Source organism: Macrobrachium nipponense, chromosome 3 (genome assembly GCF_015104395.2).
Source record: "Macrobrachium nipponense isolate FS-2020 chromosome 3, ASM1510439v2, whole genome shotgun sequence".
Lineage (NCBI taxonomy): Eukaryota > Metazoa > Arthropoda > Malacostraca > Decapoda > Palaemonidae > Macrobrachium > Macrobrachium nipponense.
The window spans coordinates 30,151,465-30,178,965 of NC_087202.1; the positions used below are offsets into that span (position 1 = coordinate 30,151,465).

The 27,501-nt window shown below is 35.5% G+C and overlaps 1 protein-coding gene and 1 long non-coding RNA gene across 2 annotated transcripts in view; one reads left to right on the forward strand and one right to left on the reverse strand.

Moving 5' to 3' along the window:
- The window catches only part of LOC135222181 (uncharacterized), a 110,654-nt gene extending 85,624 nt beyond the window's left edge, over positions 1 to 25,030 (forward strand). Inside the window, exon 3 of the long non-coding RNA XR_010316190.1 lies at positions 23,376 to 25,030. This is a non-coding gene — a long non-coding RNA (uncharacterized LOC135222181). The remainder of the gene's footprint in view (positions 1 to 23,375) is intronic.
- On the reverse strand, positions 1,331 to 12,802 carry LOC135221682 (uncharacterized). Its single transcript, XM_064259409.1, has 4 exons — positions 12,420 to 12,802; positions 3,501 to 3,635; positions 2,618 to 2,708; positions 1,331 to 1,568 (listed from the first exon to the last, which is right to left on the reverse strand). Exons 1-4 carry the CDS (start codon positions 12,532 to 12,534, stop codon positions 1,523 to 1,525), a joined length of 387 nt encoding a protein of 128 aa, XP_064115479.1. The 5' UTR covers positions 12,535 to 12,802; the 3' UTR covers positions 1,331 to 1,522.
- Positions 25,031 to 27,501: the final 2,471 nt, after the last annotated feature.

Below are 27,501 nucleotides of genomic sequence, written 5' to 3' on the forward strand. Positions count from 1 at the left end.
ATACAGCTTGATGTCGTCCATGAACATTATTATTATTTAGAAGATGAACGCTATGAAAACGAAACAAGCTCACAGGGGCCATTGACTCGAAGTTCAAGCTTCTAAAGAACGTGGTGTTCAATTCATTATTTCCCTTTTGTGGAGCAGATAAGAGTTATTTCTTAAGCATAATCGTTCCAATGGTAACTAAAACACCGTGGTTGGTCTGGATGCTCATCATTGATGATTGCTAGACTAGAGGATAATGTCACTGTCCCTTGAAATTCCAGCCGTTAGGGTTGCTTTCAAAATGGCTGTTGTCTGACTTGCAGAATTTGTATTGTTTTCAATTTTAGTTGAACTGTATGAATAAGCAACTTTCTGTGTCATATTTATGTTTTAAACTATACGGAAACTAACCATTTTGTAAGATGGGTGTTGTTAAAATTAAAATATGTAATGTCTCGTCATTAAAGTGAGTTGTCGCATGTTCTGTACCATATAGTAACTTATATGCCAAGGGAATGTAGTGCCCTATGACTGATTGTAAGAAATTTTGGCAGTCAAGCCCAGGACTAGTAAATTTTCGGCCATTCTGCGTTTAAGTCAGTGAAAAGGGGGATTTAGAAAGGTTTGACAACAAGATCGGGAAAATAAATGAGTTGAAGTGTATAGATCTAAAGGTGGAACTGGGAGAAAACCCCCACAGCCTCCCTTGAATGTAATAGATATACAGGAGATTGGACAGCAAATCAACAAGAAAGCAATTAGGAATGGAGGTAAAGTAAAAGGTTAAAATGTTGGTGCAACTTGGGGCCGAGGGGACGCTGCAAGCTCTACAGTACAGTAATGCCTACAGTACGACGCAAGAGGTGCACTGACGACACTGTCCGAAAGAACCGTTCCTTGCTGTTTGAGGATATGCCATACACATTACACCCAGGTTATTTGCTGGCTGACAAACCCAACCATTTTGTTTTGACTGTCTCGTACCCTTGATTGAGCAACAGTGAAACTTAGGCAGCTGTTTTCCGTCCAAATGCCTTGGGTCTCGGAAAGGATATCGAATGTAAAGCAAATGGTATATATTTTGAAATTTACAGAGAAAGCTTGATTCCTTAAAAGATATGTGCACTCATTTTACCATTTACATAAACTTTCATATACCATTTTATCGGTTTCAGTATTCATAGTGAGTGAATGTTATGAAAAACTGTTGATAAAGTTTTTCTTTTTTATTAATTGCCTAAGTCATATTTATCTTTGGCCTTGTTGACCACAGTTAAAAATTCAATTAGTCGGTCATTGTGGAGCGTAGAAAACAGAAAGAAGGTATAAATGAAAAGAAACCTTTGGCTGGGTCTGTTTATAAGAGAGATTGGCTAATGCAAGATTATATTAATGGAAAACTTTCACATCCTTTTGTCATTTACCCATTTTTTGATGACTGTAAATCTTTTAACATCACGGTACATACTACTCTGAGAATCCAGCAGATTGAGTCCCAAGAGATTTCCTTATATCTTCGCCTCTGTCTGGTAGCTTAGTGAGTCAGTGCAAACAGGGTGATTGCTGATAATATCGGTAATCTGAAGTAGGGAATAAGTAAATACTGTTAGTAAAAGAAAATAAAAAAAAATATTTTTTTATTGCCTTTAAACAATATTTTTCCTCATTTAATTTGCTGCAGACGACATATCTTGAAAGTAGCCCACAATTTACTGCTCATATGGTTAGGAGACTGTAATGAATTCATTATCGATTCTTTAACAACAATATAACAATAATATAGGCTTTTTCGGTACATAAATATGGTGCTGTGATACTTATTAGATGGGCGGGCAGTCGAGTGCTTGTAGACTGTAATTTATTTGTGATGGAAGAGGAGAATACGGAAATTTAATTGTAGAAGAGTTAAGAATGTGGATAAATAAAAATTCAGGAGAGGGAGTTCGGACTGTGATAGTTAGGTGGTGGACAAATAGAAGATGCTCTCGCTTCAAGTGGTTTGGGGTGACTTAATGGGAAAAAGATGTGAATTTTGTGGCGAGTGAAAGGAGGAGGATAATAGGATATTATGCCAATTTATGTTACAGGGAAGGTGTGTAGGGAGGTAAAAGTGACTGCCGGCTCTCTCTATGGAAAGTCATTCTGGTTATTGAATGCGAGGAAAATAAGGAAACGTTGAAGACTTTTGGGCTATTGAGTGAGCAGTGTTGGAAAGTGTGAGACTGAAGAGAGAAGACGTGTTGAAAGTGTTGACATGGATTTTTCAAGATTGTATACAGCCTGAGTAGTAGGAGACCTTGAATTTGTTAGGGCAATGGACCCTGCCAGATTCAAACGAGAGGCACGTGAAAAAATGCGTGTAAGTTAGAGGTACAAGTAAATTGCAAATGATATGAAAGAATGTTGCTGTGCTGCTGCTGATATTTTTTTTTTCGTTTTTTTTTTTATTCGGTAAAGGTGCACATCATTTTCTCCATTCTCAATGCCAGTACCACCTAAATATTATTTCGTTCATCTTTATTTGGGGTACATTGTTGTGTCAAGTGATACTACTGACATAAGCTGCTCAATAACTTGTTTTCTCTTACTACTTCAAGTCAGTAAAAGGTCAAAATGATTATCAACTTACATTAGTTCCAGTTCAATCTTGTTTCCTGCGTTCAAGTATCTCTTCTTCCCGGAGCGCAGTTTCGGCAGTTGTTTCTGGGCAGACTTCAGCACTGTGGGGAGGTATGTAAAAATTACTTTCCGGTTGTTTCATCTCTTATGACAACAATATGTTCTCATCTTTATAACGACATGTTACTACTAGTCAGTGAGTCTTCTAATCTGATGACCTTAATTATGCAGGTACATATTAACACAATGTACTACATTGACAGTACCAAAGAATCTTCCAAAACCGGAGACTCTTGATAATGATAATTTATTGCCGTATTTCGTGTCACTTGAAATAACTGTAAATCTGTGTACCTTCAGTGACAAACCATTTGCATGGCATGATATGATATGAACTTGATATTTTTTTGAAAGATTTCCAATGATATTTTATTTTCAATATTTGTTTTGGGGTGGGTGGGTAAAATTAATCTAATTTTTCTACGAGTAGTCATTATTAACATTTTGTTGCAAATAAGATTACATTTACTATAATTCTAACTAATATTACCGCTGTTGCTTGATTAATTGCTGGTGTTGGCGTTATTCTGGCAGCAGTTATTGCCATATTTAGCTTTGTATTCATTATCATTACTAATACAGGATATCGTCATTAGGATAGTGTTAGGTTTACTCGTTTAAATTTTCCATTCTTACTCCTCGTAATTTCCCCATCCCTCCTTCGCAAAACACACACACACACACACAACACACACACACACACACACACACACAGATTGAGAGAGAGAGAGAGAGAGAGAGAGAGAGAGAGAGAGAGAGAGAGAGAGAGAGAGAGAGCACAGGCTTCATGAAATAAATAATGGAAATTAAAAGAATTAAATGTAATACTGTACTTTTGTTCATTTTTAATCTTATCCCAAAACCACTGCTACTTGAAGAATGTAGTCTGCCATGTCTCTTAGGATCGGGGTCACTTGCAGTCAGAGTCCCCAGGATAAGGAGACAGAATGCAAGGACGACGGCAGTACCTGTAAATGAATGAATATCCGTTATGTTGTGATATTTAAACATATTTTTCTCTAAGACATCTCCAGACTAAGACTTTTCTTATCTTTATCTTTACAAATGATGTGATAATTAGCAAAGTATTGTTTATCTCAAACTTCTTTTCACAAATTAAGTGTCAAAGCTGTTATATACTATTATATATATATAAATATATATATATATATATATATATATATATATATATGTACATACATATATGATATATATTACATGTGCTATATATATATATATATATATATATATATATATATATATATATGGTATATATATGTATATATATATATGTTTATATATATATATATATATATATATATACATATATATATATCTATATATATATATATATATATATATATATATATATTATAACGAATTTACATGGGCTTCTTTAGATCCACACAACTTACCTGGACAGTGCGAGATTATCAACCTCTTGCCCTTAAATCTGGCAAAAACATATGAAATTAAATACAACTGAAGGTGTGCTTCACTTCCAAGGGGGGGGGGGGGGGGTTGAGGCCAACTCAGGTTTTAACTAAATTTATTTACAAAAGAAACTAATACAAGACTAGTTAGTGTTTATGGAACAAAAATACAATAGTCCCTCACTACCTGTTGAAGAAGCGTTGTGTTATATTCTTGAAGGAAAAAACAATAGAAGCCTGCTTCAAAGGGGTCTGCAAGGTAGTTGGGAAAGCCTATATTGCATACAAGTTGATGCATAGAAACCACAGCCAACTAACTCCTAATCTGTAATCGAAACCACTTATGATTACTTCCCTGGAATGAGGCATACTGATTAAGGAATCGAGGAGTTTCACAGAGGGTGCCTGGAAATGAACTCAGTTCTGGTAATTCACAATTTAACAATTTATGTTACACTTTACTTAAAGGCTTTACAACTTTAAACAACACAAATAAAAAGGGTAATACAGGTCTCACTGCAGGTATATCGCACAATGAAAAGAAAACAGAAAAACAGAACTAGGCTGATACCGATGTGACTAACAACCTTAATACTTAGCACTTTACTGTGTCAGGAGAGTTGTTCCTTGCACTTCCGAGGAAGGGGTGGGTGGCAAGTGAAAGCACTTCAAAACAATAGTGGGCCCATAGCCACATGCTTAAGGTGGGGCAGTTCAAGTGAGCAAGGGAAAGGGTAGTTGTCATGGACAGGCGTCCAATAAATTTTGAGGCCATTAAAAATTTGTGGATTTACAGGATATTACATCCAGATGGTGATAGTGGGCATCTCGACCTTGTGGTGTATGATTCAAGTTGGCGGTGCCCACGTGATCGATTCTGTGTTGCCCTCCCATCTGGCTTTGCTTCAGGTGAGGATTAGCATTTCCCCCAGGTCTATGCCTTGGAGGAATTATGGTTAGGAGACGCCTTGCTGCGGGATAAGTGAAGCCACTCAGGTCGCTGGCTGCCATATTGGGACTGGCAACTGAATCCCTGGGTCGACCATAGGGGTGCGACCTCGTGATGACTAAGGTATCAATTGTTTCTAGTTTAATTGAAGACTGTATTGTATCAAATGGTGGGCCTTCACAATTTTTGATGCCCTACAAATTCAGTCATGATCATATAGAACGATTCTTTGGTCAAGTAAGAAGTATGGGAGGCCAGAATGAAAGTCCAACAGCGAGACAATTCTCTGCTGCTTACGAAAGGATACTTGTATTTACATAATGACTTTGTGGATACCATTCCTGGTAACTGCTTGGCATTAGAGTCGGTATCCAAATTTACTGCTGGTTGTAGTAAGGAATATAAATGCTTCTGTTTCAAGAAATCGAATTTTAGATGTTCAAGAAGCATATTCAAATGACAGGAAGATGATTATGATTATATTCCAAACCATGACCACTTGTCAAAATATTTAAATAAAATAGTAGCTTATATTGCAGGCTTTGTTGTTTTTAAGTTAAAAAAGACTTTAAAATGTGAGGTAGGTATTGATGCATTAAAATTAACAGACGCAAGTTTTCGTCATACCCTCATCAAATTAAAAACCAAAGGAAAATTGGTGTATCCATCAAATGATGTTATTGATATATGCAATATATGTGAAAAAAATATGAGGGAAATGTTGTCCTGCAACAAAACACTGAGGTGAGTTTACTTCCATAAATTAGTTCAGTATTGGCAGCTTCCAGAGGCAAAACAATATTTTCAAGTTCGATTATCACATATATGATACACAACCATTGGACAGTCACTTGCACTTATTGATTAAAGCAAAACTGAAAAATAAAATTATACTGGTAAGCAGATTACTAATAAACTTCATTCATAGGTCGTAGGAAAGAGTCGCCTGATATATACTAAGCTATATAATTCATTTTAGCGGTCAATAATTCCTAATAGTAGGCTATAACAAACATTAAGGGCTAGGGAATTAGCAGACATAAAGAGAATAGCTTTAAATTTGGGCCAGTATTAGGCTATATGTATATAAGGTAATGAGAAAGTTTGTATTGCATTTCTGAGTAATAAAGTAAGGTATTATATATGATGAAATTATTAACTATGTTCTTTAAAAGAATTATAAAATGTCTTATAACTTTTGGCTCCATTTATGCCATAAAAAGACGCATTATGAAAATAAAAGATGAGAAAAATAACTGAAGCGTTTCTGTTAATCCTTATGGTTTGGTCTCTCTATTGCCATTCCTGGGCATGGCTGCCATGCTGTAAACTGGCTTCACTTTACTGAGTGGTCTGACCCATGCAGGGCGTTTCCTAACCATTATTCCACCAAGGTCTACGCCTGGAATTTAGGTCTGTTGGTAGGTCACTTGAACAAGCGAAAGATTAAAGTAGTTTCCCCAGAGAGAGAGAGAGAGAGAGTTGATGGAAGGGGTGAATGATACCCACCATGCTATAATTAAAATGAGGAGAATGAATTTTTCTTTACATTAAAATTCCTAAAGGCTGGAGAGTGCATGGGAAAAGAACAGGGTACATTTTCAAATTTTTTGGTGAGTGTAACCTAGAAATTTTGCATGCAAACACTCATACTCATTTATATTGAACTTGCAATCCTTTTCCCTTTGGAGAAGTGACTCCAGTAGGCTTTACCTATTTGGTTTTCAGCAGGATTATTGGTGAGGTTGGTAGCCACAACGAAATGCTCCACTGATGTTCAAGTGTACTGAAATTAGAGCCCCCCCTCCACAAAACAAATGAAAAGTTATAGTTTTTTGCTATAGCCTATCACCAAGTACATTATCTTAAGATTCTATTAAGCTATTTTTCAATTTACATTTCTTGTATTTTCAGACAGTGATGGAGTTAAATACAACCATGGCTAATGACTCAGAGGAAATCAGATGGATTGACCGAATCCGGCCTATAACCTTCAGAGAGGCCAGGGATACTGGCGCATCCTTCATTTCACGTTCCTGGATAGCTAAATACATGAAAAGAGATGGATCCTTTGTTAAAAGAAACTGGAACAAAAATCCATATGACTGTCATCACGAAAAGAGTGAGAATCTTGGAAGACCTGAAGTCCTTTCTTAGTAGTCAAAAGACTTCATAGCTGAGGCAGTGGGTAGACCAAGAAAGTCTTTGCGTAAATTGGCGCTTGAACTAGAAACAAAAAGGGGAAAGAAGAGAAGTATATCTTGAGATGAAAAAATCTGGCATTAAGCCATTTCATGTTATCAGCAAGCCCAACATCACTCAGCAACAGAGAGAAGACCATGCATGGTTTTGTGGTTCATTTCTTAAATATTGGGATGAAGCTGACTTTCTCCATGTTGCCACATCAGATGAATTCTTCATTTACACAGTCAGGAAGCCAAATCATAAAAATGACATCATTTGGGTTGCAAAGTTGGATGATATCAGCGATGATGTGCACTATCACCAAGTTGTGAAATTTCCTGAATGTTTGGGAATTTTTCTCTGTTTCACAGCCAAACAGTTAATGTGGATCATCACAGAAAAAGGACAGTCATGGAATGGCAAATACTTCAGAGGAACTGTGCTTACTGGTGGAGTATTTCCTTTCCTCAAAGATCCTGTAAATGTGTTATCTGTTGAAGAAGTCACATTTTTGCATGATAAGGCACCATGTTTCAAGACTTCAGACACAGGAGCTGCTTCAAAAAAGTGTTATCGATCTCTTCTCATCAAGTGAATTTCCAGGTTGCTCCCCTGAACTTTGTGTGCAAAAACATTGGTAGTATCTTAAAGGATCATGTTGAAGTATGCACAGTGAACTATGATGGTATACCAAGCCTTGACAACCTGCGAAGAGAGGTGACCGAAGTGCTCAGGGAAATGGAGTTTGAGTCTCGGCTTTTTTGCGATTTGCTGAAATCATACCTCTCAAGAATGCAGGCTGTGGTACAGGCAGATAGAGGTCACAGAAAATAGTAAATATTCGGAGAGAAATTAAATAAATGCTTGTTCTGAATTACTTTTGTTTTTGTCCATATCAATTTTAGTTTATGCTGTAGAGGGGGGTAGGCTCTAATTTCGAAACACCCTGTATTAGTGAACTCTCATCCAAGTAAGTTTGCTAACTAGGCTACCCCACGTTGATGACCTGTGCGTCTGCATATTGCATTAATGAAATATTCGCCATATAATAAGTGTTATCCTAAAGAGTAAGTTCTCATGAGCTCCGCATCTCCGTAGGGGTGTAGTGCCGTCATTGCTCATCACGCAGACGCGGTGCACTGGTGGCAATACTTTAGGTAATCTACAGCATCCCCTCGTCCCTTAGCTGCAGCCCCTTTCATTCCTTTTACTGTCTTTATTCCACACAGAGCCTAGTGCGGGTTAGTATCATCCATAGCCTAGTGCTGGTTAGCATCAACTCCGCCATTTATTTATATCCAGGATGTACCTTATTTTTGACTCACCCCCAACTACATCTGACCATGATTATCATACAGTAGTTTAATGAGGCCATGGAGTCCCGTTTCTAGGATCTCATAGTGCTTGGCAGAAGTGTCTCTTCTTAAATGAAAGGGAAGTTGGAGCTAAACAAAGTTAGGGAAGCTGGACAGCAAAATGGGCTTTAATACATTTTCATCTGAGTCTTCTTTTTCCACCCTATAACCACCACTTCTCTGTACATGAGGAAACAGCCTCACATGGGTATGACCTCATTTATGTATATCCCAAATTGACCATTTTACCACTTCAGTGTATTTCCTCATTTTTCATTTTTTTCAATTGCATTTTGTGTTCGCATATAATGCATACAAAGTTAGGTCCAAATTTCCATTGCTTCTTTAACTCACATTAGCAAAACTTGTGGTTTGATCATAGCCTGCTGTCCACTAGTTGACCCAGCTGTGAGCTGTCATTTTGTACCAGGGTCAATCGGATTCAAGAAAAGAGCAAAGGACTGACAACCTAACCCATAAAGATTGGCTGAGATTTTGGGAAACTGAGCTAAGTGGCGCCACCCCTTGGACTAGGAAAAAAGCTTCTGGTATTTTGTAACCCCTTGAACTAGGAAAAAAGCTTGTCGTATTATGTGTGTGTATAAATATATATATAATATATATATATATATATATATATATATATATATATATATATATATATAATATATATATATATATATATATATATTATATATATATATATATATATATATATATATATATATATATATATATATATATATATACATACATACACACGTAGTCATATTATACGTCATATCACATTACCGTGATTCATATACAGATATCGAACTACAAATGTCCTTAAATATCTAATTCGCTCTACCCCGAAATTAATATATTTTCATATATGTTTAACCGAGGGGGAATTTATTAAGCGATAATAGAATTGCTGACCGACAGGCGTGAACCATCGACCTCTCAATTCCAGGACTGGCAGTGAAGCCTGAGCCAACCTTGCCACCGCAAGAGATATAAGTTCATGCCGCCTCCCACCTCAAATACCGTAAGCTTTTTTGTTAGTTCAAGGGGTGGCTCCAGTAAGCTCAGTTTCCTAATTCTCAGCCAATCTTTAGGGATAGGTTGCCAGTCCTATGCCCTATTCTTGAATCCGATTGACTCTGGTACAAAGTGACAGCTCACAGCTGGGTCAACTAGTGGACAGCAGGCTACGATCAAACCACAAGTTTTGCAAATGTGAGTTTAAGAAGCAATGGAAATTTGAGCCTAACTTTGTACACATTTTATGTGAACACAGTGCGATTAAAAAAATAAACGATAAATGAGTAAATACACTGAAGTGGTAAGATGATCAACTTGGAATGTATATAAATGAGGTCATAGCCATGTGAGTGTTTCCTCATGTACAGAGAAGAGGCGAGTATTGGGTGGAGAAAGAAGTAACACTATTCCCCTGGAATACCTGACACCCAAGGGGAATTAGATTTGTCTCTCCATTAGGACAGGATTTATTTCATACACACACCCAAGCACACGCACATAGACATACATACATACATATATGTATATATATATATATATATATATGTGCGTGTGTATGTGTGTGTGTATCAGTTTATCACACTACCATAAGGGAAAATATGAGACTGGGTGTAGGTCCCGTCTCTGTGTTAGAAATCACAATATATATACTACAGAGACCGTTACAGACAAACCTGTATAACCTTTGAAACTAGAATGCACACCTGACAGATGTTAAAGGGGGAGGGCAAACATGGACAACCTTTGGAGACTACAAATCCACACCTGACAAATGTCAAAGGAGGAGGGGTAACAAAACTTGTTGTTAGTGGCCCTATACTATCTTCCTACAATGGGCGTTATATCTGTCCATCCGTCTGTCTGTTAATCACAGTCAAACGGCTGGTCCGATGGGTATGAAACTTGGCTGGGTTATAGTGGGGACCCTTCAGATGGTTTATAATGGGGTTTCATCCTACCACTCCCCTTACCCCACCCTTAATGGGCGTTATGTCTCCGTCCCTTTCAAGGTGGAAAACCGTAACTGAAAATTCAAGCAAAACACTAGCCTGCGCAGCAACCGTTGAAGCAACTCCTGACATTAAAACGTACAATCTTACTGTAATGGGCGTTATGTACGTTAGTGTTTATAAATATGGTCATCCTTTTGCCATTTATATCTACTGCCTCCCCTAAAATATAAAAATGGTTATTGAAATTATCGGCTCAAACTTATACATGCCTTGACAGATACTCGTGTTATAACCATAACTTTCTTTTATAAAGCTAGACTCAGTGGTATTTCTTTCCACTGCGTTGTTGGGATAAGCAGTCTCTTTTGCCCTTCAGTTTTTATTGTTCTTATATGCTCCATTGACTAAAAAATTCTTTAGATGTGAAACATCTTTCATGTGTTCATTTTATGGTAGTACAAGATAATTTTTTGTGTAGTAAGATCAAATTAATTTCTCGATATAATGTGGCTCGGATCCCATAATAAGCTATAGGTCCCGTTGCTAGATAACCAGTTGGTTCCTAGCCATGTAAAAATATCTGATCCTTCGGGCCAGTCCTAGGAGAGCTGTTAATCAGTCAGTGGCCTGGTTAAACTACAATATACTTAACTTTTTTGTACAAAGTTATTTTCTTTTGCCTCTTCTAATGTACTGTTTAATGCACAGCCAAGTTTTAACCCCATGTTGATTCTCACAGCTACAACGTCAACCAGTGTCCCCTGGTAGCGCAATATTACACTGTTACATTGGGCTAATTGCCCATTTTTTAAAAGTGTGTTTAGAAAGGTTAATTAATTTTTAGGCTACAAAAATCAACTAATCAACCTGAAGTTACCCAAATCCATGTATAGCCTGACTTTTTACCTCCTATATGAACTTTAATACAAATATCTGACCTTTTTGTTTACATAAAAGTTTTCTGTAAAAGATGATTGAGATGGCTATTAGTCTGTCCGCCCGCACTTTTTCTGCCGGTCCTCGGATCTTAAAAACTACTAAGGCTGGAGGGCTGCAAATTGTTATGTTGATTATCCACCAATCATCAAACATACGAGATTGCAGCGCTCTAGCTTCTGTAATTTCAGGCTATTTAAGTTTAAAGTTAGCCATGATCATGCGTCTTTCACCGCTATAGGTGCCAGCAACTCAGGCCATGGCTGAGAGTTTCATAGGCCATGGCTGAGTTTCCTGGGCTGTGGCTGGGAGTTTCATACAGCATTATATGCTGTACAGGGAACTCGATTGGATCGAAGAAACATCGGCGCATTTTTTACTTGTTTATATATCAACGGCCATCTTGGGTGTTTCTTGAAGGCTTGCTTTCAATATTTTAACGTAAACTGAGAGTGATTGAGGAATTCCACGGTGCGATTTAGCAACTAAATGTCAGTATTCATAGACAGTCAGAAAACCATTTTGAAAACGTGGTGGCCATCTTTATGAGAAAGAATGCCAGGAAGAATTAGTGTGGCAAATTTCACGCTTGTATCACCATTTGCATTTGATTCCCCAGGGCCTAGTACTAAACACGGCGAAGCAGTGTAGATGAGTCACTGTTTCACCGTGTTTAGTACTAGTCCTCAGGGGTCAAATGTTCATAAGCGAATTGGTCATTTCAGATATTCCTTAGGGATTTAGTGAAATCCCCTGATTTCAGATATTTCCTGTATCATATGCTACTATATATCACATCACCATGGGTCAAAAGTCAGCTCCACAAAATAATGCTATTAGTGCACTGTAGGTACACCATTCCTAGGACTTTTCTTAGTCTTAATCTTAGAGAGTATTTAGTAAAAGGATAACTTACGCTTGCTGTCCATGTTGCTAAATGGAAACACTGATGTGTTGAATCTGCGTTGCCATTTATAGAAGCACGTCTGGATCGCCCTGTGCGTGATGTTGCCACCGCCCACCAGTACCATAATGTAAGACCATAAGGAAAATCCGCAGTGTTAAATCATCAAATGACGTAAATCACCGCAGGTAGCTCTCTCTCTGTTTATGCTGTACCAAGAATTTATCAAAAGAAGAAAGAGAGATGTATATCTGACGTTATATATCGGAAAATGTACATGCATCATCGTTCTTTCAACTTCAATGTTTGAGTGGCTCCGCCAGGGTTTCCGTAAGCTGGAGTATCACGCATAAGAGCCAGTCGTATATAGAATATTACTTCTTTTCACTCTCAATATCTCAGGAAAGCGGTGCTTGGGCATTGTCTTTCGGCCACTCAAAAATGTTATTACTCTTGCTTTGTTTCTTTTTGCAGAACAACAGTTTCAGTATTGTTGTGTCTGATCACGTTCTTGAGAAGAACACGCCAACACGAATCGAAGGCCCTTCTTTGTTATTGAAATTGCTCCAAGGTATAAATGTTCGTTCAAGGTTGACGACGCATTGTGACAAATGAAAGGCTTTTGTGTTTTGTGCTGATGCTTTATTCAAGGATGTATTTGAACGTTGCTGCACTTGTCGCCTTCAGGGTAGTTACTGTCACTTAAGATGAGGTTGTTCGTTTCACTGTATGATTTTCCAAGGAAACTAACAAACACGCATAACCACAGGTGTATATAGTATGTATGTATATATGCCTATTGAAGTCAGTGACGATATTCGCATCTACTGTCGTCTTATCTATGCTGTGAATCAAGTCTGTACGTCATTTTTCCCTGTTCCTGAGAAACTTGCCTCGAAAGGAAACGAAGAGACATAGGCTGATTCAAAGTCTAGATAAAAAGATTGTATCTGCGTAGAACGCCATCGTCTTCAATAGGAATTGCATATTAAAGAGAGAGAGAGAGAGCGCACGCACACGTACACGCACGCGCACACATTATATATATATATATATATATATATATATATATATATATATATATCTACCATGAAGGAAAAATGAAAAGCGAGATAGCCAAGAACTTTCGGTCTATAGAAGTGAGTAAAAGGTCGCACTAGACCGGAAGTGATTGTCTATCTCGCTTTTCATTTTTCCTTCCTGGCAAAAACCTTTATTTATACATAGCATCACGTTTTATATACTTCGTGAACAAGTTATTCACACCCACACACACACATATATATATATATAATATATATAATATATATATATATATATAGATATTATATATATGTATGTATGTAGTATGTATGTAGTAGTATGTATGTATGTATGTATGTATTTGCTGTTTATTCGCTTGGAAGATAAAATTTTGAAGTTGCAGTTGATTTGCTAAGTAGATACAGTGGTTAAGTCGCAATTTATTCGCTAAGGAAATACAGTCGTTAAGTCGCAGTTTATTCGCTAAGAAAATACAGCAGTCAAGTCGAAGTTAATTCGCTATGTAGATACAGCATTTGAGTCGCAGTTAATTCGCTAAGAAGATAGCATTGCAGTTCCTGTAGAGAAGTATCTTTCACATTCTTTTCAGCAGTTGTTTCCTGCAGACCTTCATTTGGATATGCTGCACCACCGTGTCTGAAGAGGAATATTTTGAAATGAAATTGTGAAGAATCAAACACATTGGGTTAATGAGAAAAGGAGTTTCTTTAGTCTCGCTAAACGCAACACATTTAGTTAGTATAGGTTCCACTTATAATTATCAAATATTTTCTCCCCTTAAATCTTTTAAAAATATTTCTTCTACCAGAAATCAGCATTCAAAAGCTTTATATAAAAACCCTTTGCTAGAGACGTTATTGCATTCGTTATTCTTGTAAGCGTTGAACTGTTATTGAAGTGTGATTTCGTCCTTAATATTCACCTCAATTATAAAAAGATATAATTAGCGTAAACTAGCCCGCGCATTTCAGACATACTCCATTTCTCTATGAATATGATGCTCTTAAGCAGATATACTCCTTCATTCATGTAAATAAAGAAAAAATTTGTATGCAGATTTATCTACTTGAAGACTACTCGTACAAAAATATTGAGACATTTGCCTTTACATATATATATATATATATATATATATATATATATATATATAATATATATATATATGTATGTATATATTGTATGTATCTATGTGTATTTATGTGTGTGTATAAATAGGCATACAGATGATTTGAGTATGAATGATATTTTAATTATGTATACACACGAAAAATGAAACGCTTAACTTACGATGAATATTCGTACGGTGCTCGAAGGTATCCTCAACACTAATTAACATTGTTATAAGGCAAGGTAAAACCAGTGAGGGGTGTTACATAAGCAAATAGAAAAAAAAGAGGGATGTTTACCGAATTCTGTTTAACGAAACTAATAAATTGCATCGTTGGTGTTCGATGCAACATGGGATAACTAGTTTTGCTGTTTGTATCGCTTCACTGTCGCAACATATTATTAAATTTGAATCTTGATATTTTATAAAATCCCGTAGATTTGTTTCGTAGCGCAACTATTTTGATATTAAAATGATCAACTTCCAAAGTGAAAGTGAAAATGCATCTCAGCTGCAACACATTACCTTGTCATTAGAAGATTGGCAGGAGGGATTAAAGTTATCAAATATGAAGAACCTTAAAAGCATATCTCGCCTGAAGAAAAACTGATAAACTAAAGAAGGTTGCATTTGTTTCTATTCGATGTGGTATGAGCGAACTAGTTACAAATTCCCCTTGCGATTACCTTTGTTGATCTTCAATTTCTTATACAAATAAATAATTATCTTCTTTATCTTCAGTTTTTCCCATCCTTATATGGGGTCGCTGTTTATTAGTCTTCTCCATCTCCTGCGATCATGCACCATTAGGTACCTCACTCACGTTCCTCTCCCACATGTCCCTGTTAACTGTCTCTCCATCTCATTTTTGGTCTACCTCTCCTTGTTCCGGGTACTCTCCATGTTCGTGGTTCTTTTACATACAGAATCCTCCTCTCCTATCATAACATGCCCAAATCATTGCCGTCTCTGTTGCAGCTTCTTTTATACTTCTGTAACTTTCACCGTCCCTCTTATGAAGTCATTCCTTATCCTGTCTCCCTTGTCACTCTTCACATCCAACGTAACATTCTCATTTCTGCCACTTCCATCCTTCTCTCCTGTGCTTTCTTCGCAACTGTACATCAACGCATCAACGCAGGTTTGACAGTGCTATTGTACATTTTTCCCTTCAGCTCTATATTAAATCTTTTGTCACATAGCACACCTGATGTTTTCCTCTAATTGCACAAAGCTGATTGTATTCTGTGGTTCACTTCCTCGTCCATCCCTCCACAGTCAGTGACACACGACCCAAGGTACTTAAAGGATGTAGCTATTTTGCTTCTTCCTGTTCTAAGTTGATGCTTTCCCCTCGGTCTCCTCCATTAATCCACATATATTCAGTTTTTGCTCTGCTTATCTTTAGTCCTCTGTCCTCCAATGCACTTCTCCACAACTCCAATTTCCTGCCTGTTTCTTCCTTACTGGTGGTTACTGTCACTATGTCATCTGCAGAGTACACTCCAAGGCACCTGATCTTTCACTCCAGCCACTATCACATCCATTACCATTTCAAAAATATAGGGACTCGTGGCAGAGCCTTGGTGGAGTCCAACTTTCACCTCAAATTTGTCTGTTGTCCCCCACTGAGCTTCTTACCTGTATTGTTGCTTCTCTATACAAATCATTTACAATCCTCATTTATTTTTCTGAGACATCTTTTTCCCTTATGTCCCACCAGACTGTTTGCCTAAGCACTCGATTATATGCTTTCTCAAGATCTAAGTCCTAGATGTAGTTTCAGTTATTGTGGTTTGTAACCCTGCCACATTCGTCCATGTAATGAATGGAATGAACGGTGCAGCAATGAAGCTGTAGGTTTTTACAAATTCCATATATTGACAGCTACAGCGATGTGAAGGCGGAGGGAAGTTCCATGCTTCACGCCTCAGTGGCCACAGGACAGGAACTAATTGATTAATGCATCATATACTTGGCGGGAAACAACAGCGGTGTTGCCGCATATAATTGCAATGTTGCCACGATGCGTAACTAAGCAATTGGTCTTACAGTAAGTAGAGTGTAAATGGTAAAAGGATAAATGCAAGGTAAATAATAATGTAAATGATGCAAGGCAAATAATAAGAAAAAAAATTCTCTAAATTAATGATATACATGTATGCATGCAATCTGTATATCTTCCCTTATTCTCTATATTTTTCCATGACTTGTCGCAATACAAAGATGGCATCTGTTGTTCGTTTTCCTGGCATGAACCCAAACTGTTCTTCACTTATAGATGTTTCATCCCTTAGCCTTGCCTTTATTATTCTTTCATAAATTTTCAAGGTATGAGCCATCAGTTTTATACTCCAATAGTTGGCACAATCTTGGATTTCGCTTATCTCTGTAAAAGGGGACTAGCAGGCTGTTTCTCTAGGCGTCAGGTATCTTCTCCTGCTGATAGATCTTATTGAACAAGTCCCACAAGATGGTAATTCTTTCCTCTCCTAAGCACCTCTACACCTCAACTGGTATTCCATCTGGTCCCACTGCTTTACCCATCTTCATTTTACTTAGTGCCCGCCTCACTTCTCTCCGACTAATCCTGGGGACTTCTCATTCATTTGCGCAATGATATTCCTGGGATTTTCTTCATTTAGGAGATTTTCAAAATACTCTCTCCACATCTACTTTTAATCTCCCTTACTTTTGTTATAACCATACCATTTCTATCTTTAATTTGCTTAATGTGTGTGAGGTCTTTTGTTGCTTTGTCTCGAGCTTTGGCTATCCTGTGGATGTTTCTCTGACCCTGCAGCGTGTCAACATTCTCATACAGATCCTTGAAAGCAGCAGCCTTTGCTCTGGCAACTTGTTTTTTTGCAACTTTATTTGCCTCTAAATGTTTGCTTGTTTTCTTCTGTTCTGTTTTATATTTCTTTTGGGATTCTTTCTTTTTGTAGATCTTGTCTTGTATGTCTTCATTCCACCACCAGCTTTCTTTATCTTTTGGTGAACCTTTGCCTGATGTTTTGCCTAAAATTTCCTCCCTGTGTCTTAGGACCAGCTTATGTCGTTGGCTACCATTTTCTCCATATATCACCTTACAATCCCTTACTTCCTTAAGGTGTTGTCTACTACGGAGCAGAAAATCAATTTGACTCTCTCTTTCACCACTTCCATATGTTACACAAACTGTCTTCGGGAAGAATGTATTAATTAGTGCCATATCAAATGCCACTGCAAAGTCCATAATCCTTTCGCCTTCTTCGTTCCTCTCCCCCATTCCTAGTCCTCCATGGATTCTTGAAATCATTCTTCTGTCTGTACCTATATGTCCATTTAAGTCTCCACCTAATACAACTCTCTCTTCTTTTGGGATTGATGTTAACACATCATCCAACTCCCGCCAGAACATTAACTTCTCTTCATCATCACGTCTAACTTGTGGGGCATAAGCAGATCACATTTAGGACTTCTTCTGATAACATTAATCTAATCTTCATTATCCGGTTACTACTTCTTTTAACTTCTACCACTTTTTCCTTCAGTTCTCTGTTTACAATGATGCCTACTCCACTTCTACCATTCTTGTCTGCCACACTGTACATGAGCTTACATCCTCCTCCTATTTCCTTTGCCTTATTCCCTTTCCACCTTGTTTCTTGCACACAAAATATCAACTCTCCTCATGTTCATCATCTCCGCCACCTCTCTATTCTTTCCTGTCATACTACCCACATTTAATGTCCCAATTTTAATCAATTGGACTTGCTTCTATAACCGCACTCGTCCACACTGCGGTAGCCCTTGCCTATTTATCGGAGGGGTCAGGCTAGGCCGTTGCGCGTCGCTTAATTCGGGTACGCCCGGGCATTCTCTCTGAATCTGGATTAGACTAACCATGGTTCTGCAATTGGGTTTTTACAGTCGGATGCCCGTCCTGTCACTAACCCCCCCTATTTACCCGGGCATGGGTAAAAAGAAAAAAAAATTATATATATATATATATACTATAAAATCACAAAAGTAAGCACGTGATTTTGTTTACCAGCAAAAGCCACAGGGAAAATTTTTAAAAAAGAAAAGACAGAGTGCCAAGTACTTTCGTGTATTTACCACATCTTCGGGGCACAAAGATGTGGTAAATACACGAAAGTACTTGGCACTCTGTCTTTTCTTTTTTAAAAAATTTCCCTGTGGTTTTTGCTGATATATATATATATATATATATATATATATATATATATATATATATATATATATATATTGAATTCTTACCACACCACCGTGATTTATATACATGCATTAAGCTATAAAGGTCCTTTAATATCCAATTTGCTCTACCTCAGAATTAATATATTTTCATTTATGTACCGAAGGGGAAATTTTTAGTAGATAATGATTTCGTCTTCCCGTGGATTCGACCAGCGGTCAGACAGAGGAGAAATCAGGACTGCAGTGACATTACCCACTCGGCCAACAAGTGAGGTTAAAGTTGAAACCAATTCCGAGCTTACAAATCTCTGTCGAACTCAGGTATTTGTAATTAGAATCGATATCCAACCACCTCTGCACTGTTAACCAAGTCGAAGGGTTGCCGCACGTAGCTATATTATAAATTCTTATCACATCACCGTGATCCATATACATGCATTAAACTACACATGTCCTTTAATATTCAATTCGCTCTACCTTAGAATTAATATATTTCCATATATGTTAAACGAAGGGGGGAATATTTTAGTTGATAATAATATCGTCCTCCCGTGGATTCTAACCAGCGGTTTGAATACACGGGATTCGTGCTTCATAGATATTCAGCCTTCAACTTTAGATATATAATAAACACAACGTTACAAACTTTCACTTTTTTCCCATTCGTATGCAGCATCCACACTTCACCCTAATGAGTGGCAGTTATTTCAGTAATATCTTCACTTGTCCCAATATTGCGTTTACTCATTCGGATTTTACCTTCCTGATCTTCTGGAGAAATCGCGGTAGCTTCTTTGCCATACTTTATACACCCCGATCACAATCAACTTGACTCTTGCTAACATTCCATAGTAGCAATATTATCCTTACACATTCTTTCAAACCTATTTACTCGTCTCTATTGTTTCTTTTCTTGTATGTCATTGTCAACTTGTCGACACTCTCTAACCACTTTTCTTATCACAAAAACTTCCACTTATATCGCCCGCCTGTCTTTCTTGACTTCTCCCTTTGGTCCATCCATAGAAGTTGATATTCATGTCCTTTACGTGCTTTCTGATAATATCAGTATGCCTACAGGAATATGTTGCTTTGAAGTCCTTTCAGATTTGAATCCGAACTGGTTCAAAATGTCATTAGCTTTGTCTTTGACTTGGCTAGGCATAAGAAATTTGGTCATAAACTTATTAACTCACGTTTCGCTGGTTATGTTCGACCACTCTCTCTCTCTCTCTCCTCTCTCTCTCTCTCTCTCTCTCTCTCTCTCTCTCTCTCTCTCTCTTAACTCTAACACGTATTGCTTGATTAGTAAAATGGATTTTATTTTATGGAAAAGGAGATAATTCAGCAGGCAGAATAATGTTAATCTCATAGCCATTGTTCGCTGTATCAAACGTGAAATGAAGTTGCTACTAATTTTACAGATATTTGCAGAGATCTGGAAAGGATTAATAGTATTATTGCCGGAAGTCAGTGTGGCATTAAATTAAACTTCAGCAAACTTAGATCGATTTAAGTCTCATACCGTGGTCCTTTTCTATGCTTCACTTTACTTATATGCTAATTGATGGCGCTAACTGCAGCTCTAAGTTTTCTTTTTCACGAGACCTAGAAGTATCTGATCTATATTTCGTTATACCTCCATTGTAGTGCCATTTTCTTGTTTGGATGTCGGCAGCCTCTCTTGACCCCTGTCTTGCAGACAGGTTTACTTTGTGCCAGTGTGTGTGTGTGTAAAGGTGCGTCCACACGGTCGAACAATGCCCGACGGACAAACACTGTTACCATATCATAGGCGAAGCAGGATGACGTCATAAGCGTTGAAACGATGGAAGTAGATCTGGTAACAAACAGTGGTACCAGATAAGGTAGTATATCACTGTTTTTACTCTGCTCACAAGGCAAAGACCGGCAGACAATTGTTAATTGGTAACAGTGTTTGTCCGTCGGACATTGTTTGACCGTGTGGACGCACCTTAACGGGCTTTTCCTGTTTTCGGGGCTTCAAGGGATGTATATTTGGTTTTTAACGATTTCAAATTGTAAGTTGAAGTAGCTATTGTTAATTAGGGTCACTTCCATCTACCCTATCAGTGTCCAAGCTGATATTAATTTCGAAGAGTTAAACCGACTAGCGTTCTCTTCCTGTAATCGGCGAGACATTCATGATGGCCGTTCATAAAAGATACGAGAGGTGGAGTTATTAATGTAGTCATTGTTTCGTACCATCACTACGGAGAACATCTTCGAAGGTATATGGTAATTGAGTATTACATCATGGTAAACGTAAGCCTACAGACCCTTCAAAACTAGTTAATTAATTATAGTTTTCTGATGTAACAAAGATCCTTCAAAAACGTCAAATTTCCATTATAATTGAGTTGATAGTTCTTCGTCGTTTTCAAAAGCAACATTTCGCTGTCATTATAATGGTCAACCCTCATGTGTTTCCAAGGTTTTATTGAATTGTTACTGTTGAAATCTCGCAGAATATACTATCAGTGAAGAAGGCATCTAGTTACGAAAAAGTTCTTTTCAATCAGGTTTAACCCTTTGATATTGCAGTTTAGTTGTGATAAAAGAAATTGTAAATGCTTATGTCGTTTGCGTGGAAATGATTATATATTTCGTTAATCTTTTTTATTATTATTATTATTATTATTAATTTTATTAATTATTTAAGTTATTAATTTTAGGATTATTAAAGGTAATTATTAATTAATTTAATTAATTTATTAATTATTAAATTTATTAATTTTATTATTTATTATTAATTAATTTATTAAATTTAATTATTAAATTAGTATTATATTTATTATTATTATTATTATTATTATTTGTTATTATTATTATGTTAGTATTATGATTATTTAGTTAGTTTATTTATATTTATTATTTATTTATTTATTTAGTTATTTCTTGATGTTAGTTATTTATTCATTTAATTATTTAATCTATATTTAATATTTTAATTATTTAATATTTAATATTTATTAATTATTTAATTTATTTAAATTTATTTAATTTATTAATTTATTTAATTTATTTAATTTAATTTAATTAATTTAATGTAATTTAAATTTAATATTTTTAATATTTAATATTTGAATATTTAAATTTAATTAATTTAATTTAATTTACTTTAAATATTTAATTTTAATTTAATATTTAATTTAATTAATTTATTTTAAATTTTATTAATTATTTAAATTTATTATTTAATTAGTTTACATTAATTTATTTAATTATTTAAGATTTCTGAATATTTAATATTTATGAATTTATTATTTATTATTTCTTCTTTGATTATGTTTATTATTGTTTATTATTTAGTATTTATTATTATTATTTATTTATTGATTTATTTATTTATTATTATTGGATTTCATTTTATTTATTGAGTTTATTTATTATTTATTTATTTATTTATGTTATTTATTTATTTATGTATTATTTATTTGATGTTATTATTTATTATTTATTATTTATTATTTTTATTTTTTATTTTTATTTTTATTGTAACTATTTATTATTTTTATTTTTTGATTTTTTAATTTTTTTATTTTTTATTTTTTAATTTTTATTTGTATTTTTTAATTTGCATTTTTATTTTTGTTAATTTATTAATTATTAATTAATTAATTAAGTTAATTAGATTAATTATTAATTATTAATTATTAATATTAATTAATTAAGTATTAATTATTAATTATTAATTAGTTAATTGATTAATTATTAATGATTAATTAATTATTATTAATTAATTAATTAATTAAATTAAAGTTTTATTAATTATTTAAATTATTAATTTATTTAATTACTTAGTTCTTAGTTCTTGAGTTCTTAGGTTCTTAGTTCTTAGTTCGAGTTCTTAGTTGTTAGTTGTTTAGTTGTTATTGTTAGCTTTGTTAGTTATTATTTATTTATTATTATTATGTATTATTTATTATTTATTATTTATTATTATATTATTATTATTATTATTATTATTATTATTATTATTATTTAATTATTATTATTTATTATTATTTATTTTAATTATTATTCTTTATTATTATTAGTATTTATTATTTATTATTATTTATTATTATTTATAATTATTCTTATTTATTCTTATTTTATTACTATATTCTTATTTTCTTATTTTATTATTAATTATTATATTCTTATTATTATTATATCAGTATTTTATTCTTGTTCTTATTATATCTTATTACTTATTATTAATTTATTTATTATTATTTCATTATTATTTATTATTATTATTTATTATTATTTATTATTATTATTTATTTATATTATTTATTATTTATTATATTATTATTTATTATTTATTTATTATTATTATTATTATTATTATATTATTAGTTTTATTAATTAAATTATTATTTATTATTTATTATTTATTATTTATTATTTATTATTATTATTATTATTATTATTTAATTATTTATTTATTATTTTATTTATTATTTATTATTTATTATTATTTATTATTTATTTATTATTTTATTATTTATTATTATTTTATATTATTATTATTTATATTATTATTATTATTATTATTATTATTATTATTAATATTATTATTATTATTATCATCATCATCCCAGAAGCCTCTTTGCGCAACTTGCTGGACATCTGTACAAAGAAAGCTCCCTTCTCCACCCACTGAGTACAGATGTTCCGCCAGAAAGATGGCGTTGCCAGGGGCTCTCCTCTGGAGTACTCTTTGTCAACTTCTATATGGGCACCGTGGAAGATAGTCTTGGCCCAGAGCAAATATCCCCGCAAATACGCCCGTTACGTAGACGATATCTTCGTGCAAGTCGACACTGAGGACGAGGTAGAAGCCCTTCGTCGCCAATTCCAGCAATGCAGCGTGTAAACTACACAGTCGAATTTAGCACCAACGATCAGCTCCCCTTCCTTGACATCCTTATAACGAAGACAGAAGATGGTCCCTGCACTTCTGTCTACATGAAGAAGACAAATTTAGGCCCTTTCTGAAAAGGGCCTTCCCCCATTGTTCTGCCAGGCAGGACACACACCTCGAGCTTGGTAGAGCTTCACAGATGCTCGTGAACAACCGATATCCTAATAAACTCATCAACCAAGAAGTGCGCACTGCCCTCGAAAAATGGTGCTCAAATGAGGAAGGAGATTCACGACCCCGCCCCACCGAGAACATCAAGATATAAGGCCTTCATGCACACTCAGTACCGCGAGGAGGAGAACTCGATGAAGAAGATCATCCAGGAGAACATCCTCCCCATTGAAGAAGGCAAGATGGTGGACCTTAAATATACTACAAAAACAGGGAAACAAGAGATCTAATAATGAAAAATAACTCCTCACCGCCATCAGGAGACCCCCTCATGCAGAAGAACGTAGTATACCAATACATATGCCCCACCCGAGGATGTCCTGGGAAGTACATTGGAATGACTACAATGTGCCTTGAGAAGAGAATCTCCTGTCATGCCCAAGAAGGGGCCATCAAGGATCACGCCCTCACCACCCACCGAGACACAATCTCCTGCGACTGTATTATCCGCAACACAGGAAAATACGGAGAGCACCTAACCCTCACCATCTGCGCCTTCTGGAGGCGTTACTCATCCAGGAGCAAAAGCCCTCCATGAATACGACACAGGAGGCCTTTTTGCTCCTGACCTGTGTGTGAAGAAACGTACCAGTAAAGGCAAACACCACCATATCGCTGCACGGAGACACTCCAATTCAAGAGGAAAATAACACCGAAGACTGCTTTAATACCATGAGTAATATCAGCTGTGACGTCACACAGCTATTGAACAATCGAAATAATGACCGACGTTATGCCATGCAGCTGAGAAGATTGGCACACCTGTTGAGCATGCCAGGCAGCCAATCATAAAGCAGCTCGCCATTCATTAGCCAATGAAAAAGCATGAAGTCCCTATTACACCACTACTACTGAAGCAGACGGACTCACCCTCTCACTTCAGTCCATCACCTACCTCCGCATGAGAGGATGTCTGGAGTCTCAGACGAAACATCGCTGCCCCACAATAGGAATAGAATAGAATTTTACCTGTAATGAACTCTACGGGATATACACTGAGAATTTGACTACTGCCACCGGCATTTTTAATAAAATTAAATAGACTTTGACTATTACCTATTTGAGACATGCCAACCTTTGGTGCGTTGCTCACCAGTTTAAGCAACAATGAGAAAATAATTAGAAAAATAGAGAAGAACCTTTATAAAATTAACGCAGCTGAGGCAGCTATTACTTTTAATAAAACATGTTTAAAAGAGGGTTTAATTCCAGCCTATTATTATCATTATTCCAGACCGGACAGTACTCTTAAACAAGACTCTAGTGGTTAGATAGAGAAAATAATTACAATTGTAGCCAAAAACAAAATAAAACTTTTTTTTTTTTTCTTTCTTTTGTAGAAACTCGATCCAGAAAAATATGGTTAAACTGTGATGAATTCTTGAAATATTCACCAGTTTAATTTTACGAGTGGAACAAAGTATCCTCAATTTACGTTTTATTAATAGTGCCATTTTATGATAAATATGCAGCTCTTAAAACATCATTGTGCTGCGACACCAAAATTCATTGACCAACCAGATCTCTTTAAGCTTACATAAGTCACTTGCCTCTTCTGGATCTTTATGAAATGAACATCAATGGAATCCCTGCCCTTAATTGCTACACTTAATTACTGTAATTTAACGCCTACTTTTTAGATGGAGTTCATTATATTTATCAAAATTATAGTAATTGGATCCATTGATGGCTACCTGAACAATATTTCACAATTAGGTGGATGTTGTTACATGTTTTTCCTCTTGATGAGTCGGAAATGCTTTTTACAAAAATATAACTTTCCAAATTTATTGTGGGTAAAAAGTGTTACTCTGAACTAAAGATTGCAATTTGGTAATAATCCAACCGATCACTACCAATTCTGTAGAGAGAGGAATCTAACAGAGATAATTATAGTTGAAAGCTATACTTGCTGATGATGCTTGTCTCAGTTTTCCTACTTCTTATGTCGTGATGGCGAGTTCTTTCACCCTTCGTTATATTTCAGGTTATTCTTGTGAGTTATAAGCATATATTTCCACAGTCGACCAAGACTGATTTTTTAGTATCATTATTCAACAGTCTGCTACTCTCTGTGATTTGATTCAGTAACTTATGATTGTGTTCATTGTAAACGTTAGTTTTTCCTTCCCTTATTCTAATTAGATTTCGAAATTTTCTATCAATAATGAGTAAATCAGCATCCCAGTTACTATTGTAATATATTCCAAAACTATTCTGAGTGAATTATATAATACAATCTAGTTCTGATGTACAAAAAACAATGCTGAGCTTATCATCATCCATTGGTAGCATTTAACTTATGTCTTTTTAAAGAAGAGTGACACCTGACTGCTTCTACAGGGAAAATTTAACACTCCTTAGGATTTGAGGATCTAGATTCTAGAAAATACATTTACGGTGTCCACTGCCACTCAGAGTAGCAAAAAAAAATGTAAAACATTCGCATTATTCTTTAAAATAGGTTTGTTTAACACAGGTCTTTAGAAGGCTGATATTGAATTTGGAAGTTTTGAACTACGCCTGTCCTCCACATGAATCTTCATGCTGACGTTGATGTTTGGTCCGGAATCTAATGGCTTCTCTTCTTACGTTCGTTCCACCCTCTCCTAACAATTTTGTTTCTTAGTACAACTGTGAGTTTTTCCTCCCGTTCCATTTTTAAGACCTTGGTACTCTCCGTTACGCCTTCAGCGTTGAATGACCTCATAAGTCACAGTGCATGGCATTTGGTTTAAATTTTACATTCGCCTCTATTCCTAATGGCTTTTCTTGAGATGGAACGAGCAGAACTTTGTGGTCAAGTCTGATTCAGCTTCTTTTATAGCTGCATGGTCACGTTTATTACTTTCCGTCTGTTATGTGATGGCACTAGTCACAGTTCCTGACAGTTACGGCACAGGGAATATATCGTTATACAAAACTCTCGTGTTCATAGCAGTTTTAGATATGTCCATGGCACCACCATTGGTTGAAACGCGGGCTGGCAAAACTGAATCCAACAAATTGCTGTAGCTATGAGTAAGACACTTATTAGCTGGAGGTAATCAACAGATAAATCACAGTTTAGGGCCTATCTTCCACGCAGAATACCGTGGTGAAAACCGAAATTACCAGAGGTAAAATTCAGACTCTTTGGGAAATTGGGATATGTGTGAACATTTTCTATAAGCAATTAGAATATTAAATAGTAACTATTTGGGTAACGGACTAAAAATATAACATCAAGGAAGCTCTGTCGCCCATAGTAAACTACTGTTGTATATCAGTGTAAGTTTATGTCTACTTACAATGAGGAATTCTGCTTTAACTAAAGTCTTCTCTCCACTGATTAGATTTTCGGAAAGAAAAATTAAGGCGCTCCTCATGGATGCGTAACATTCAAAATCGATAAAAAAATGTTCCTGATTTGTATTTCCTACGAAAGCAACTTACATTCCTTTTAAATGAAAGGGTTTAGGGTCGCGAAATATGTAAGTGCAATAAAAACTGCAGTATGCATCAAAGCTTTTCTAAATACCAACAACAAAGAGACCAAGAACAACAATTTTGGGCAATCGAGCAGTTACTCTGCTGAAGATTAGATTATTCCAGAGAAAAATTCTGACTCATTAAAGCGATCTAAAACAATC